Source organism: Muscardinus avellanarius, assembly GCF_963383645.1.
Source record: "Muscardinus avellanarius genome assembly, chromosome: 3".
NCBI classification, from domain to species: Eukaryota; Metazoa; Chordata; class Mammalia; order Rodentia; family Gliridae; genus Muscardinus; species Muscardinus avellanarius.
The window spans coordinates 88,177,294-88,190,153 of NC_137788.1; the positions used below are offsets into that span (position 1 = coordinate 88,177,294).

At 43.5% G+C, this 12,860-nt stretch overlaps 1 protein-coding gene across 1 annotated transcript in view; it reads left to right on the forward strand.

Annotated features, from left to right (window-relative positions):
- Positions 1–1,763: 1,763 nt before the first annotated feature.
- The window catches only part of SNX7 (sorting nexin 7), a gene marked incomplete at its 3' end in the record, with an annotated part of 86,333 nt that continues 75,236 nt past the window's right edge, over positions 1,764–12,860 (forward strand). The window contains exon 1 of the mRNA XM_080692648.1: positions 1,764–1,955. Coding sequence (XP_080548774.1) covers positions 1,776–1,955 — 180 coding nt within the window. The 5' untranslated portion in view covers positions 1,764–1,775. The remainder of the gene's footprint in view (positions 1,956–12,860) is intronic.

A 12,860-nucleotide genomic window follows, 5' to 3' on the forward strand; every position in this document is an offset into this window, starting at 1 on the left:
GTGAGGTTCAAAGTGATGCATTCATACAGGTATGCTGCACTTGGTGAGTTTGCCTCCGTTTTCCATCTCCCTCCCTGCTCCCTCCTTGGTAGTGACACCTTCCTTAGGGACATGACATTATTTGAGCTGTTTCCTACTTCAAGCCTTTTTTCTGCTCTCCAGCACCTTCTCCACTTCCCTTCCCCTGTTCTTACAGGCAGTGCAGTACCGCCTTAGTACATTCTTAGAGATGTTGTCAGGGACAGCACCTGGACTCTCGTGTGACATCATCAGTGTCCAGGTGCTGCATGTGAAGGTGGCTTGGCGTCTAGTATCAGGCAATGGCGGCAGCAAAGGCTGCAGGAGTGGTCTCGTGGCTGTGAGCCAAACCGTGTGGCCTTGTCCTATTTTCTGAGGCTGTTCTCTGTGCGTCCTCAGCAATTCTGAGTCACAGGATCATTAAGAATTTCCTCGTTCAGAGATTACAATTAGGAAAGCTTGAATTTTCTTAACTAGTTCATAACGAGCTTAAAGAGGGAAAAACATAGTCTTATATTCCGTGTAGATCTTAGCAGACAAGCCTTTTTGAGTGAGCGCATCTGCTACGATGGCTTACTAATAAATCTAAAAAATGTGATAGTTTACTAAGGAGCACAAGACATATACATGAAGCAAATGCAGTCTATAAAATGGAAAAAAAATGCAAAATTGGGAAGCAGCTGTCATTTGGAAAGTCTGAAAAAGATGGGACTAAGGTTAATTCCTGAAAGACCAGGGTTTTGGGTATAGGAACCATAAAACTCAGCAAGTTTACTGAGCTGTGGGTACATCTAAACTCAATGGAAGGTTAATTCGAGTGGTCCAAAGGCAATATATTAGGGCTAATATCAGAAATAAAAATCGCAAATAAAGGTATTCTCTATGTCCTCCAATAGGGAATTCTTACATGTAGTTTTCAACTTAAAAATTTAAACAGGGCCTATAGTAGGTCAGGTTGAAGGGCATAAAAAATCTGAAAGTAGTTTAAAAATATCAATTTGCTTTTGACTTTTCAGTATTTCTGGAATTTTAAAATTAGTAAGCAGTGAACTAGCAAATAAATAATCACAGCTTTGCATCTGCGACGCAAGAATTGAAGATTGTTTCTCGGTGGCAATGTCCAGACCTGCTCACTGTCCTAGGCTCTAACATCCCCCCCCCCCCCCCCCCCGCTCATTAACTTCAGGAGGACTTTTAAGGGACACAGATACATTGGCAAGCGGCTGAAAAGTTGTTAAATCTCCACTTTCTTGGCTCAAAAGAGACAGGACCATAAAGTTCCACCCCTGGGTGGAAAATCAATGACAAAAACAGGAGCTTTTCACAGCTTTTATTTCTGCATCAGCCTTGGTAAAGACGGGCTTGAAAATTCCCAACCAAGGAAGGAGGAAGGCAAACCATTCAATCCAGGAAATACAGTAGTGGGTTTGATTTCTGTCTCCGGGCCAGCTGCCTTCCAGCTGGCCCAGGATTTTGCAAAGTCCCAGGTGCGCTCTGAGGCTGCTTCCCCAGACTCGGCCACTTAGAAACCCGGGCTCGGGGTGCGCGGGGGTCAAGGCCCCCAGTCTCCACCGTGGCGGGGCGCCCCAGGCCGGGCGGGGATGCTGGAGCCCAGGCCTCTGCAGCCCAGCCCCGGCCCGGCTCGCGGCGGTTCCGCGTCTGCGCAGCGGCGAGGGCTGGAGCGGGGCCGGCGGGGAGGCGCCGCGCGGAGCCAATGGGCGCGGGGCAGCCGGGCGCGGCGGGCGCGCACTGCCGGGATGGAGGGCGAGCCCCGGGCATCGCAGGCGCGCTCCTCCGACCTCCCCGCCGGGGGCGCGGGCGCCGAGAGCCCGGGGGGCTGCAGCCCGCAGCCGGGCAGCGGCGGCTCCTGCGCCCTGCTGCAGGCCGACGTGCTGAACCTGGACGAGGACGAAGACGACCTGGAGGTGTTCAGCAAGGTGAGGGCGCGTCCCGGCAAAGTTCCGCGGCAACTCGCGCTGCGCCCGGGCGCGCTCGCCCTCGGGGCGGGATGCGGTGGCGCTGGGCCGGGGATCCCCCCCCCCCGGACCCCCCTGGCTGCGGGACAGCGGCTTCTGAACCCCCCTGGAGACCTCCTCCGCACTTTGACCTCGCACTCGGCGCGGCCCGAGCTCCTTGGAGTCTGCAAAGTTGTCATTTTAAACCCCCCCCCCTTTCTCCTTCCCGGGTGGGACATCTCCTCCCGACGGTGCCCACGCCCCGGAGGCGGGGGGGCGGCCTGAAATTGCCCCGGCTCCTGCCAGTTTCTTGTGGGGCGCAGCCAGCCCTCAACTCTGGGAGAGAGAGATCGCCCAGAGTTTAGAGAAATTATTTTTGCTTTAGGATTGTAGGTTGAGGATTTGAGAGTTGGGTGACAATACAAAGTCAGTCTCAGGTCCCTTAGGGACAGGGGCGAGGGAATGCCCTCGGCTGGGGAAAACGGTAGCGCGCGTCCAGCGGGGAGCTGCTCTCCTAGAGAGCTGAGGGTTTTTACAGATGGTCAGCTACCGCCATCCAACCCGGCAGCTTTTGTTTTTCTCTTTCTCTTCCCCCTGGAAATCCAGGACCAAAAGCTCTAACTAGCTTGCATCGTAATTGGAGGGAAATGGATTCGGAATGGGAGGGGGGGGGTACCGGGCGAGGAGTTAGTGGCAGTCTTTTGGTGCACGTAGAAGGTACCTGTAATTTCCTAAAGGGTTTGGAAAAGAACCTGCTTTTGTTGTTCAGCGGTTGATTATCACTCCAGGTTCTCAAGTTGCCTCTAATAGAAGACTTGATCAGAACATTGTATTGATCGCTAAGGAAGGCTCTGCGGTAGTGAAAGGTTAACCTTGAGATGTTAGTTAAAAGCAACCAACCTACGTAAACCATTGTCTTTATTCCGGGAGAGCGAACAGAAGTTAGAAAGTGACCCAGCTTACTCTGCCTCCGAAGAGGAATGTGCAAAACTAGTCGTTCCCCTTCCTGTTAAATGGAAGGCCCAGCTGTATTCCAGATACTCGGACAGAGGCATCACTTATTTAATTTGTAAAAGATGGCATTATTTGATGTTTAGTTGTAAAAGATAAACGTCTTTCTATATTCCACGCATGCTTTCTGTTTAGAACGAGGACAGTTGGCCAATCGATTGATTTATTTACCTTCCTTTCTTCGGCACATTGCCTTTTAAGTCTCTGATTAGGAGTCTCTGGTTAGGTTTTGCAGCCTCCTGTAACCTGAGCACCAGGGAGGGGTATTTTGGGAGTGGTGCTGCAGGTCAGCCTCCTCTGGAATTCTTTTAAGCTTGTCAGGTGTCTCCCTTTCCCCAGATTCTAAGTGTCCCAGCCAGCTCTTTAAAATCACAGTTTTAATGAGGCCTTGGCAGAGGTAGATCCAAAGTGGGGCTGATGGCATTTAAGCTGCAGAACTGTTCCTCTGCTTAGGCCTGTGAGAGGATCAGAGTTTGCTGGAATTGTAGATGTTCTAGGTGGGAAGGAAATGACAGGTTGCAGGCAGAAGCATTTCCAAGTGTAAGCATTCCTAGTAAATTGCCTGAGCTGTCTCAGAATAAGGGATCTATATCACCATGGCCACAATTATTTGCTGAGACTCCTTTTCTCATTCTAAATCATATTTTTCCTTGTCATGTTTTTATTTGTCCCTTTGTATTCTCTTCAGAAGGTATCCTTCCAAACTGTGTAAGCCTCGGACCTATACACCTGGATCTCCCATGATTGTTAGTGTTTATAGCTGCATTTGTTTAGGTGCTATGAGAAGGCTAAGCACAGACCACTTTTACAAAAACTGGCCACATAGATTGAAGTAAAGATATGAAGGTATACACTGTTGATTAATGTCTGAAAAGAATACTGGACTTGGAAATCTTTAAGATTAGCTACCTTCCTACATTTGAGTAAGCTAAAATTTCAGCCATTAATCATAGTTAGGCAAGCAAAGTTCAGGAAGTCTCCTCCATTAAGCCTGATTTTTCCATTGTTGCATCGTTAGCCTATGTCTCTGTAGAGTTCCACCTCTGTCCAGCCCACCCAAGGATGGCCTCTACCAATTACTTAGAAAGCAGGCTATCATGGGCCTATGGTATGTTAAGATTGTCTGCATTCATATTTATAATCTCCTAATTCCCTTAGGTTGTTTCTGAATAGATTTACCTGGTATTTACTTCCAGCTTTTTTAATGAAACTGGGTAAGCCTCAGATCTGTGAGTTATTGTCCCATATCTTCCTGCACATAGCAAATAGATGTCAAATACACGTTTTTCACAAAATATTTTGCTCAGTATTTTTTGGGGGAAAAAATACAAGATTCATTTCTTGCTGTCACAATCAAGGTGACAGGGTATGACAGAAACTCTGAATAGCAATATAAATCAGGAGGCAAGGAAAGTAAAATCAAGTGTTCTGAGTTTTCAAATATCCAGTAAGGAGAAAAACATGCCAAGTCTCTGGAGATTATAGATCACTGGAAAGAACAAGGGTAGTTGTTGGAAGGGAGGAAAATAAGCAATGATACAAAATAATAAAATAGAACCCCAAAAATATAAAGGGTAACAACTGTGTAAGACCTGCCCTAGAACTAGGACAGAATGAAATGAACCTTGCAAAAACTGAAAATAGAGTAAAAAGGGTCAAATTCTCTTAAGTTAAAGGGCAAAAGTTTTCCTTTTGGGGGATCAATAATATATTAACATAAAAATGCCTTTGTTTTTATTAAGCACTATAATGATTTAGAGAAACAGTGCTTGAAACAATGTTTGTGAATAGATTACAAAGAAATGAAATTTTTAAAAAAATTTTTGTTTGTTTTTTTGGAACAGGGTCCACTGAGTTGTGAAGGGCCTAAGTAGCTGAGGGTGTCCCTGAACCCTGATCCTCCAGTCACTGCCTCCTAAATGCTGGGATTACAAGTTTGGACCACCATGCCTGGCAAAACATTCAATTTTTAAGTTATTTATATATTCTAGATATTAGTCCTCTGTCAGGATGGTAGTTACAAGGATTTTCTCCCATTCTCTAGGCCCCCTTTTTAGACTCTTGATTCTTTCCTTAGCTGTGCAGAAGCTTTTTTTTTTTTTTTTTTTGCACCGTCACGTTTCTTGATTCTTGGTTTGATTTCTTGTGCTTTGTGGGTCCTATTGAGGAATACTCTACCAATGCCTTTATGTTGAAGAATTGTTCCTCTTTTCTTCTAGTTAATTACAAAATTTCTGGTCTACTTTCTAAGTCTTTGATCCATATTGAGTTGACTCTTGTGTAGTTTGAGAAATTGGGGTTTAATTTTCTTTCTCTACATAGGGATATCCAATTTTCCTAACACAATTTGTTGAACAAAAAGTCTTTTCTCCAGTGTATGTTTTTGGCTTCTTTGTCAAAATTCAACTGGCCATAAATGTGAAAACTTGCTTCTGTATCTTTTATTCCATTGTTCTGTGTGTCTGCTTTTTTGCCACTACGGTGCTTTTTGTACTATAGCTCTATGGTGTGATTTGAAATCAGCTATTGAATATATAAAAAACTTAGAAAACTTAAAACTAAAAGAAAAATGCGAATTAAAAAATGGGCAATATAACTGAATAGACACTTCTCAATAAGTATATGAAACCATGTTCAAAATCATTAGCAGCAAGAGAAATTTAAATCAAAACTACGCTGAGATTTCATCTAACTCTGGTTAGAATGGTAATCATTGAGAATACAAACAATAATAAATGCTGGAGAAGATATAGGAAAATAGGAACGCTTATATATTGTTGGTAGAATTGCAAATGACAACAACCACTGTGAAGAACAGAATGGAGGTTCCTCAAAAGACTAAGAATGAAACAATTCTATAACCCAGCTAGACCACTCCTCGGTATCTTTCCAAAATAATTAAACTCAGAATACTATAGTGATACATGTATATTCATGTTTTTAGCAGCACAATTCACAGTAGCCAAATTATGGAACCAAGCTAGGTATCCATGAACAGATGAATGAAAAAATGAAAACATGGTATGTACACACAATGGAATTTTACGCATCCACAAAGAAGAACAGAGTTATTTCAATGGCAGGAAAATGGATGAAACTGGAGAATATTATGCTAAGTGAGATCAGCCAGTTTTAAGAAAGTTAAGGGTCGTGTGTTTTCTCTCATATGTAGAAGCTAGAGAGAGCATAGAAACAAAAGGGACTTTAGATGAATGAGGGGTGAGGCCAGGAGTGTAATGAAAGGGAGCTGGGAGTTCAAATCATGCTGCCTGTGCCAGCAGTCTCACTAACATGTATGGGGGCTGGGGGGCTGGAGGGAAACATGCCAAGTGCTGTATGTGTGTGTGTTTATATCACCTTGAACATGCTGTGATGCATAATAACAATGTATCAGTGACAGTATATACATATATACATATACATACACACACACACACACACACACACACACACACACACACACACACATATATATATATAGTCAGTATCCATATACTGAGATACTTTTACCTGGTACTCAATAAAGGATAGTTCTTATTATGGGCCTCTTTAAAGTATTTAGGACATGAAGTGAGACAAACATCATCCAGAATAAATAGATAAATAGGAAACTTACAGATATTGTCATCCTCATCACCAGTATCCATCTTTAGAAGACATGGAGTGTAAGACTGGTGCCTCAGGTTAGAGATAGGTAATATACTTTTTTTTGGTACAGGGTCGTTCTAACCTCTAAGCTATGTTCCCAGCGCTATTTTTTATAGGGTCTCACTAGGTTGTGGAAGGCCTCTCCAAGTACCGAAGGCTGGCTGTGAACCTGTGATACTCCTATCTCAGCCCCTCAAAGACTAAGATTACAAGTGTGCACCACCTACAGGTTGCTGGGATTACAGTTCTAAGCCAATATATCTAGCTTGTCCATTACATATTGGCTCAGATCTGTAATCCCAGCAACCTGGAATGCTGAGGTAGGAAGATTTTAAATTTAAGACCAGTCTGAGAAACTTATTGAGACTCTGTCTTAAAATAAAAATGAAAAAGGCTGGGGTGTAGCTCAATGGTAAAGTGCCCCTGGGTACTCACAGAACACACACACACACTAAAGTGCCCCTGGGTACTCACAGAACACATACACACACTAAAGTGCCCTGGGTACTCACAGAACACACACACACACTAAAGTGCCCCTGGGTACTCACAGAACACATACACACACTAAAGTGCCCTGGGTACTCACAGAACACACACACACACTAAAGTGCCCCTGGGTACTCACAGAACACATACACACACTAAAGTGCCCTGGGTACTCACAGAACACACACACACACACACACACACACACACACACACCCATGAACAAAAAGGAAAAATGGAAGTTCTGGAAGATATAGGCCAATAGTCTTAATTTTATCTCCTGCAAAACTATAAGGTGAATTATTTGCTATTTTGTTGAAAGCACTTTGTTTTTTGTTCTTTTTGTTTGTTTGTTTGTTTTTGTTTGGCAGTACTGGGGTTTCTGGAAACCCTTCTACTTCTGGACTAATTTATACTTCTATTTGGAAACAGGGTCTCTTAAGCCAGCGCTGCTAGCTTCGAACCTGCGCGATCCTCCTGTCTCCTCCTCCCAAGTGCGGGGGGATTACAAGTGTGCGTCACCATGCCCGGCTGTTGAAAGCACTTTGAAATGAAAGAGTTGATCAGCATGATCAACAGATGCTAACATGTTTTATAAAAATAATGTAAAACTTAAATTACTTTAATGGTAAATTAGAAATATGCTATTTGAAGCCAAGAGTGGCGGCACATGCTTGTAATACCAGTATTTGGGAGACTGAGACAAGAGGTTCACAGGTTCATGGCCAGCCTCAGTTGCTTAGGCCCTCTGAAACTTAGTGAGACCCTGTTTCAAAATAAAGAATAAAAAATAAGCCTGTGTCGGGTATGGTGGCACACGCTTATAATCCCAGCATTCGGGAGGTGGAGACTGGGATTCCCAGATAGCCTCAGATACTTAGTGAGGCCCCTTGCAACTCAGTGAGACCCAGTTTAAAAAATAACAAATAAGCTGGTGCGTGGTGGCGCACACTTGTAATCCCAGCACTGGGGAGGCTGAGACCAGAGGATCGTGGTTCGTGGACAGCTTCAACTACTTAGGTCCTCCGCAATTTAGTGAGACCCTGTTTCAAAATAAAGAATAAAAAATAGGGCAGGGGGTTTAGCTCGAAGGTAGAATGCCTCTGGGTTCCATCCCCAGATTCACAAAAAATAATAATAATAAAAATAAATAAAGAATAGCCAGGCATGGTGGAACACTCTTGTAATCCCAGTGCTTGGGAGGCTGAGACAGGAGGATAGCACAGTATCGAAGCCAGCCTCAACTACTGAGTGAGGCTCTCAGCAACTGAGGCCCTGTTTCCAAATTAAGTATAAAATAGGTCTGGGAGCTAGCCTGGAGGTAGAAAAGCCCCTGGGTTCCACCCCTAGTACCACAAAAAAATAAAGAATAAAAAGGGCTGGGGTGCCTCTCAAAAGTAGAATGTCCCTGGGTTCCACCCTCAGTACTGCAAAAAAAAAAAAAAAAAAAAAATTAGGGCAGGGGTGTCACTTGGATGTAAAATGGCCCTGGGTTCAATCTCCAATACCACAAACACAAACAAACAAACAAAAAAGAAATATACTATTTGAAGAGACTTTTGAAATCATTAGTTCCATAGAAAAGTATATTTTTGGAAGAATAACATGTTCTAGGTATGGAGACATCCAGTTTTGCTGGAACCATCACGAAATGCCTAAGGCACTCGGGCAGCTCTGGTGAAGGCCTTGCAGTGGACAGGATCTCTGAGGCCAGTATGCATGGGACAGGGGACCATCACTGTGTCAGATAGGAGGTCAGAGAGGCTGGCATGTGGCCAGCTGGTTCTTTAATAACAACCTTCTTGCAAGAACTAACTCAAGTCCCATGAGAACAACCTCATTTTCTTCTGAGGGCAGCCCCCAGTGACCTGAGAACCTCCCACCAGACCACCCCTTCATGGTCCCACCACCTCTCGGTATCAGCAGATTGACAACAAAATTTCAACACATGAATCCTTGGAAGACCAACTCAAAGCACATCTAAACCATAGCAGTGGTGGAGAGATGTACTTAAACTACTCAACAGTTCTCTCGAGGACTTAGAAGAAGATATTGGATTCACATTTGCCATTTGCTCTCTCAATCTCTATTTAGTTTTTCTGGTATTCCTATATCCCTTTTCCAGTGGTTTATTTTATTTTATTTTGGTGGTACTGGGGGTACAACCCAGAGGCTTTCTACTTCTGGGCTATACTCTCAGACCTATTTTTTAATATTTTATTTGGAAACAGGGTCTCACTAAGTTGCTGAGAACCTCACTAAGTACCTGAGGCTGACTTTGAACCCGTGCAATCCTCCTGTCTCAGCCTCTCAAGCACGGGGATTACAAGCCTGAGCCACCACGCCAGGCTTTTTCCAGTGGTTTAAATGAGATTTTAATGTAAGCACTACTTGCAAAATTATGGACAGAGTTTAGGAACAAATAAGGGATACTGCATCACTTACAGTTCTATAGTAACAAAAAGCCAATCAGCACCCCCCTCCCAGCTCTAAAAAGATGAACAATGGAATAGAGTTGCTGGAACCCAGTGAGAGCTGGAGCGGCAGAAAAGATGCCACTTGTGCAGGAACTCTATTTACAGAGAGATGTAGCTGCTGTCAGCAAGTGCTATCAAAAGCAGGGAGTGAGTGGAGAGCATGTTTCTTGAGCTCCCTCCCTCTGTCCTTGGGTCTCCTGCTTAGTCCCTCTACTGGGTAAGCTGCTATGGTGATGTCACCCACCACCTCTTGGATGCATGAGGCTGAAGGTGAAAAGAAAAACCAACTAGCTTAGAACACAGGATGAACAGCAGCTTTGGATAAAGATGCCCATATCAATGCTTTCTGTCATGTGACCTGCCACTCTTCTCAGAAGGTGACATCTGTGCTTCTTCTTGAAAAAGGGAGACAGTGGAGGGGAAAAGATGTAGCTGGGTTTTTTGTTGTTGTTGGTTTTTTGTTTGTTTGTTTGTCAGTACTGGGGATGGAACCCAGAGGCATTTTGCCTCCAACTACATCCCAGCCCTGTTTTTTATTCTTTATTTTGAAACAGGGTCTCACTGAGTTGTCAAGGGCCTCACTAAGTAGTTGAGGCTGTCTGCCAGCCATGATCCTCCTGTCTCAGCCTCCCAAATACTGGGATTACAAGTGTCTTGACCACAGGGACATTCTGCATTCTGAGCTACACCCCCAGGTCCCAGTCCCATTTTATTTTTTGTTTTGTAACAGGATCTCATGAGGTTGGTAAGAGTCTCACCATGTGGCCAAAGCCTGAGGCTGTCCTCAAACCTATGATTTTCCTGTCTCTGCCTTCCAAGTAAGTGGCACTCTTGAAGATGTTTTTTATATGATTTCAGCCCTAGTATCCAGGTGTCCTCAGACATCAAATCTTCTCAGTTGACATGTAATGCAAAGGAACAAGACCAGTTCTGCTGTGTACATTAGGATGCCTGACCCAATAAGCCAGTAAGCACAAGAAAATATAAAATGATACCATTGTTTAATAGCACTAAGTTGGAATTGTTTGTCCCACAGTAGTAGTAACTATAATGACAGCCAGTAGTCTATAGGACATAATCAGCCTTCAATATCTTTTGATAAGTTAAAATACTAGGCTTGGGAGCATAGTATGAAATTTAATTGGGATAATTGTTCATTGCTAAAGACACCTCAATTAGTCATTCAGAGTAAAAATATAACTGAGACAAGCTTAGTGGTTAAGAGATTCTGTAGCTGCATTGACCGTATTTGGAATCCTGACTCTACTGCTTATCAGCTTTGCTTTTTTGGGTAAATTACTTGATATCAGTGCCTCAGTTTTTCATAAAACGAGGGCAAATTGTAACTATGAGGATCAAATGAAGTACTCTGTATATTATGTGTCCCCCGTTCCTCTGGGCTACATCCTGATTTTAGCTCAGTGGCTTTTACCATCTGTGGTGGGTAATGTGTGTGTTTGCGTGTGCACATGCATGTGTGCATATGTGTTTATGTGTGTGAGAGAGAAACAGGTTAAGATTATTTATATTCCACCCACCGGAAATTCCACTTTATGCCATCATAGCGCTCTTAATATGCTAAGTATTTTTCATATTCCTTCATAAGTAAATAAAAAGATCCTCAAGTGATAATATTAAAGCAAGTAAGGAAACTTGAGGATAAGTTTGAAGGAGACATTTTATAAGAACATTTTTATGTGGAAACATTCTTGTGGTTTTTAGTGTCTGGAAGATTCATATGAACAAATGACATGATACTGAATCTAAGCAAAAACCACATATTCATGGCCACATGGAATATTAATTATACTGTAGTCTCACCTGTTCATGCCATTTCAGAAGATCAGTTCCACCCTCTGTATTTTAAAAAGGTGTTGATGTCCTCTGTGTCAGAAATAGCAAAGAAATTATTCATTTTCAAATGTCAGCGCCTTGCCATCAAATGCTGTGTTGGGATGCAGCCTGAGATGTCATCTGGGCCTAGCTGTGGTCCATTAGCATTGTCTTCCATTGACGCAGGAAGTAGCAACAGTTTTCTTAAACATCTGCCACCCACAAAAGGATTTCACTGGTGGGATGTTCTGCTAACCAGGGCCTCTGAAGAAAGTCTGGGAAAGAACCAAAGTGGCTTACCTTGGGAAAGGCTTAATTTCCTTAGCAACTCTTTATGAAGAGTCATTATAATCTAGGTGGATTAAATATTTGTAGTTTTGAAGGGCAGAACAGGGACCAGTGGCTCAAATATACAAGAAAAAATTTCAAGTCTTTTTGTGTGTGTGTGTGTGTGTGTGTGTGTGTGTGTGTGTGTGTGTGTGTGTTTTACTGGGGATGGAACCCTTCTACCTCTGGGCTACACTCCCAGACCTATTTTTTTTATATTTTATTTGGAAACAGGGTCTCTTAAGCCAGCAAGGCTGGCTTGGAACCTGTGTGATCCTCCTGTCTTCGCCTCCCAAGCACCGGGATTAAAACATGGGCCACCATGCCCGGCAATTTCAAGTCATTTTAAAGAACCTTCTAATTGAAGGTTCTAAAATGAAGGGTTACCCTGTGCAGTCATGAATTCTGTCACTAAAAGTGTTCTGTTCCATGCTGGATGACTAACTGTCCCGAAGGAGAAGGTGTTATGACAGTTAAATCCTCCCTTTCCACAATTAAGAAGTAGATACAATGGGATTTTAACGTACAAAATGTAACTATAAGCTCAGTGGCACGTCTTAGATGGTCTTCCTCATATGTTCCACTGTTTTCCAATTCTTAGTATTTCTTTCCAGTCCTGTTGTCATTTCCCCTTAATTTTCTGCTATCAATTTTACTGTTTCTTAGGTGTCCAGGATAAAATTCCTAATGTTTTCCTTCTGTTTATCCCACTCATTCACGCTCCGGGCCTGCCCATACATCTGAAGTTCTCTGTCAGTTGGTCTTCCTGTTAACTCTGGTGTGAGTGCATCCTTTCCATTCCCATGGCTACAGAGTAATTAGATGGTTTCCTCTGAGAACCATTAATACAGCCTCATCAGGTCCTCACTGTCCCCCTATGCCTGTGCTCTCTACCTCCTGTGCTGGCACAATTCCGGTCCTAGGCTCAGTGTGCTCTGCTTAGTTCTTGGTAGTCACACTGTGCAACCGTGCACTGGCTCTTCCCCCTCCTCCCTTTCTATTCTCTCTTCTCCAGAGCTTCACTACTTAGAATATGTCCCATGAACCTACTGCATCCGTGAGAATTGGATATAACTTTTTTCTCAGAATGCACTGCAGACCC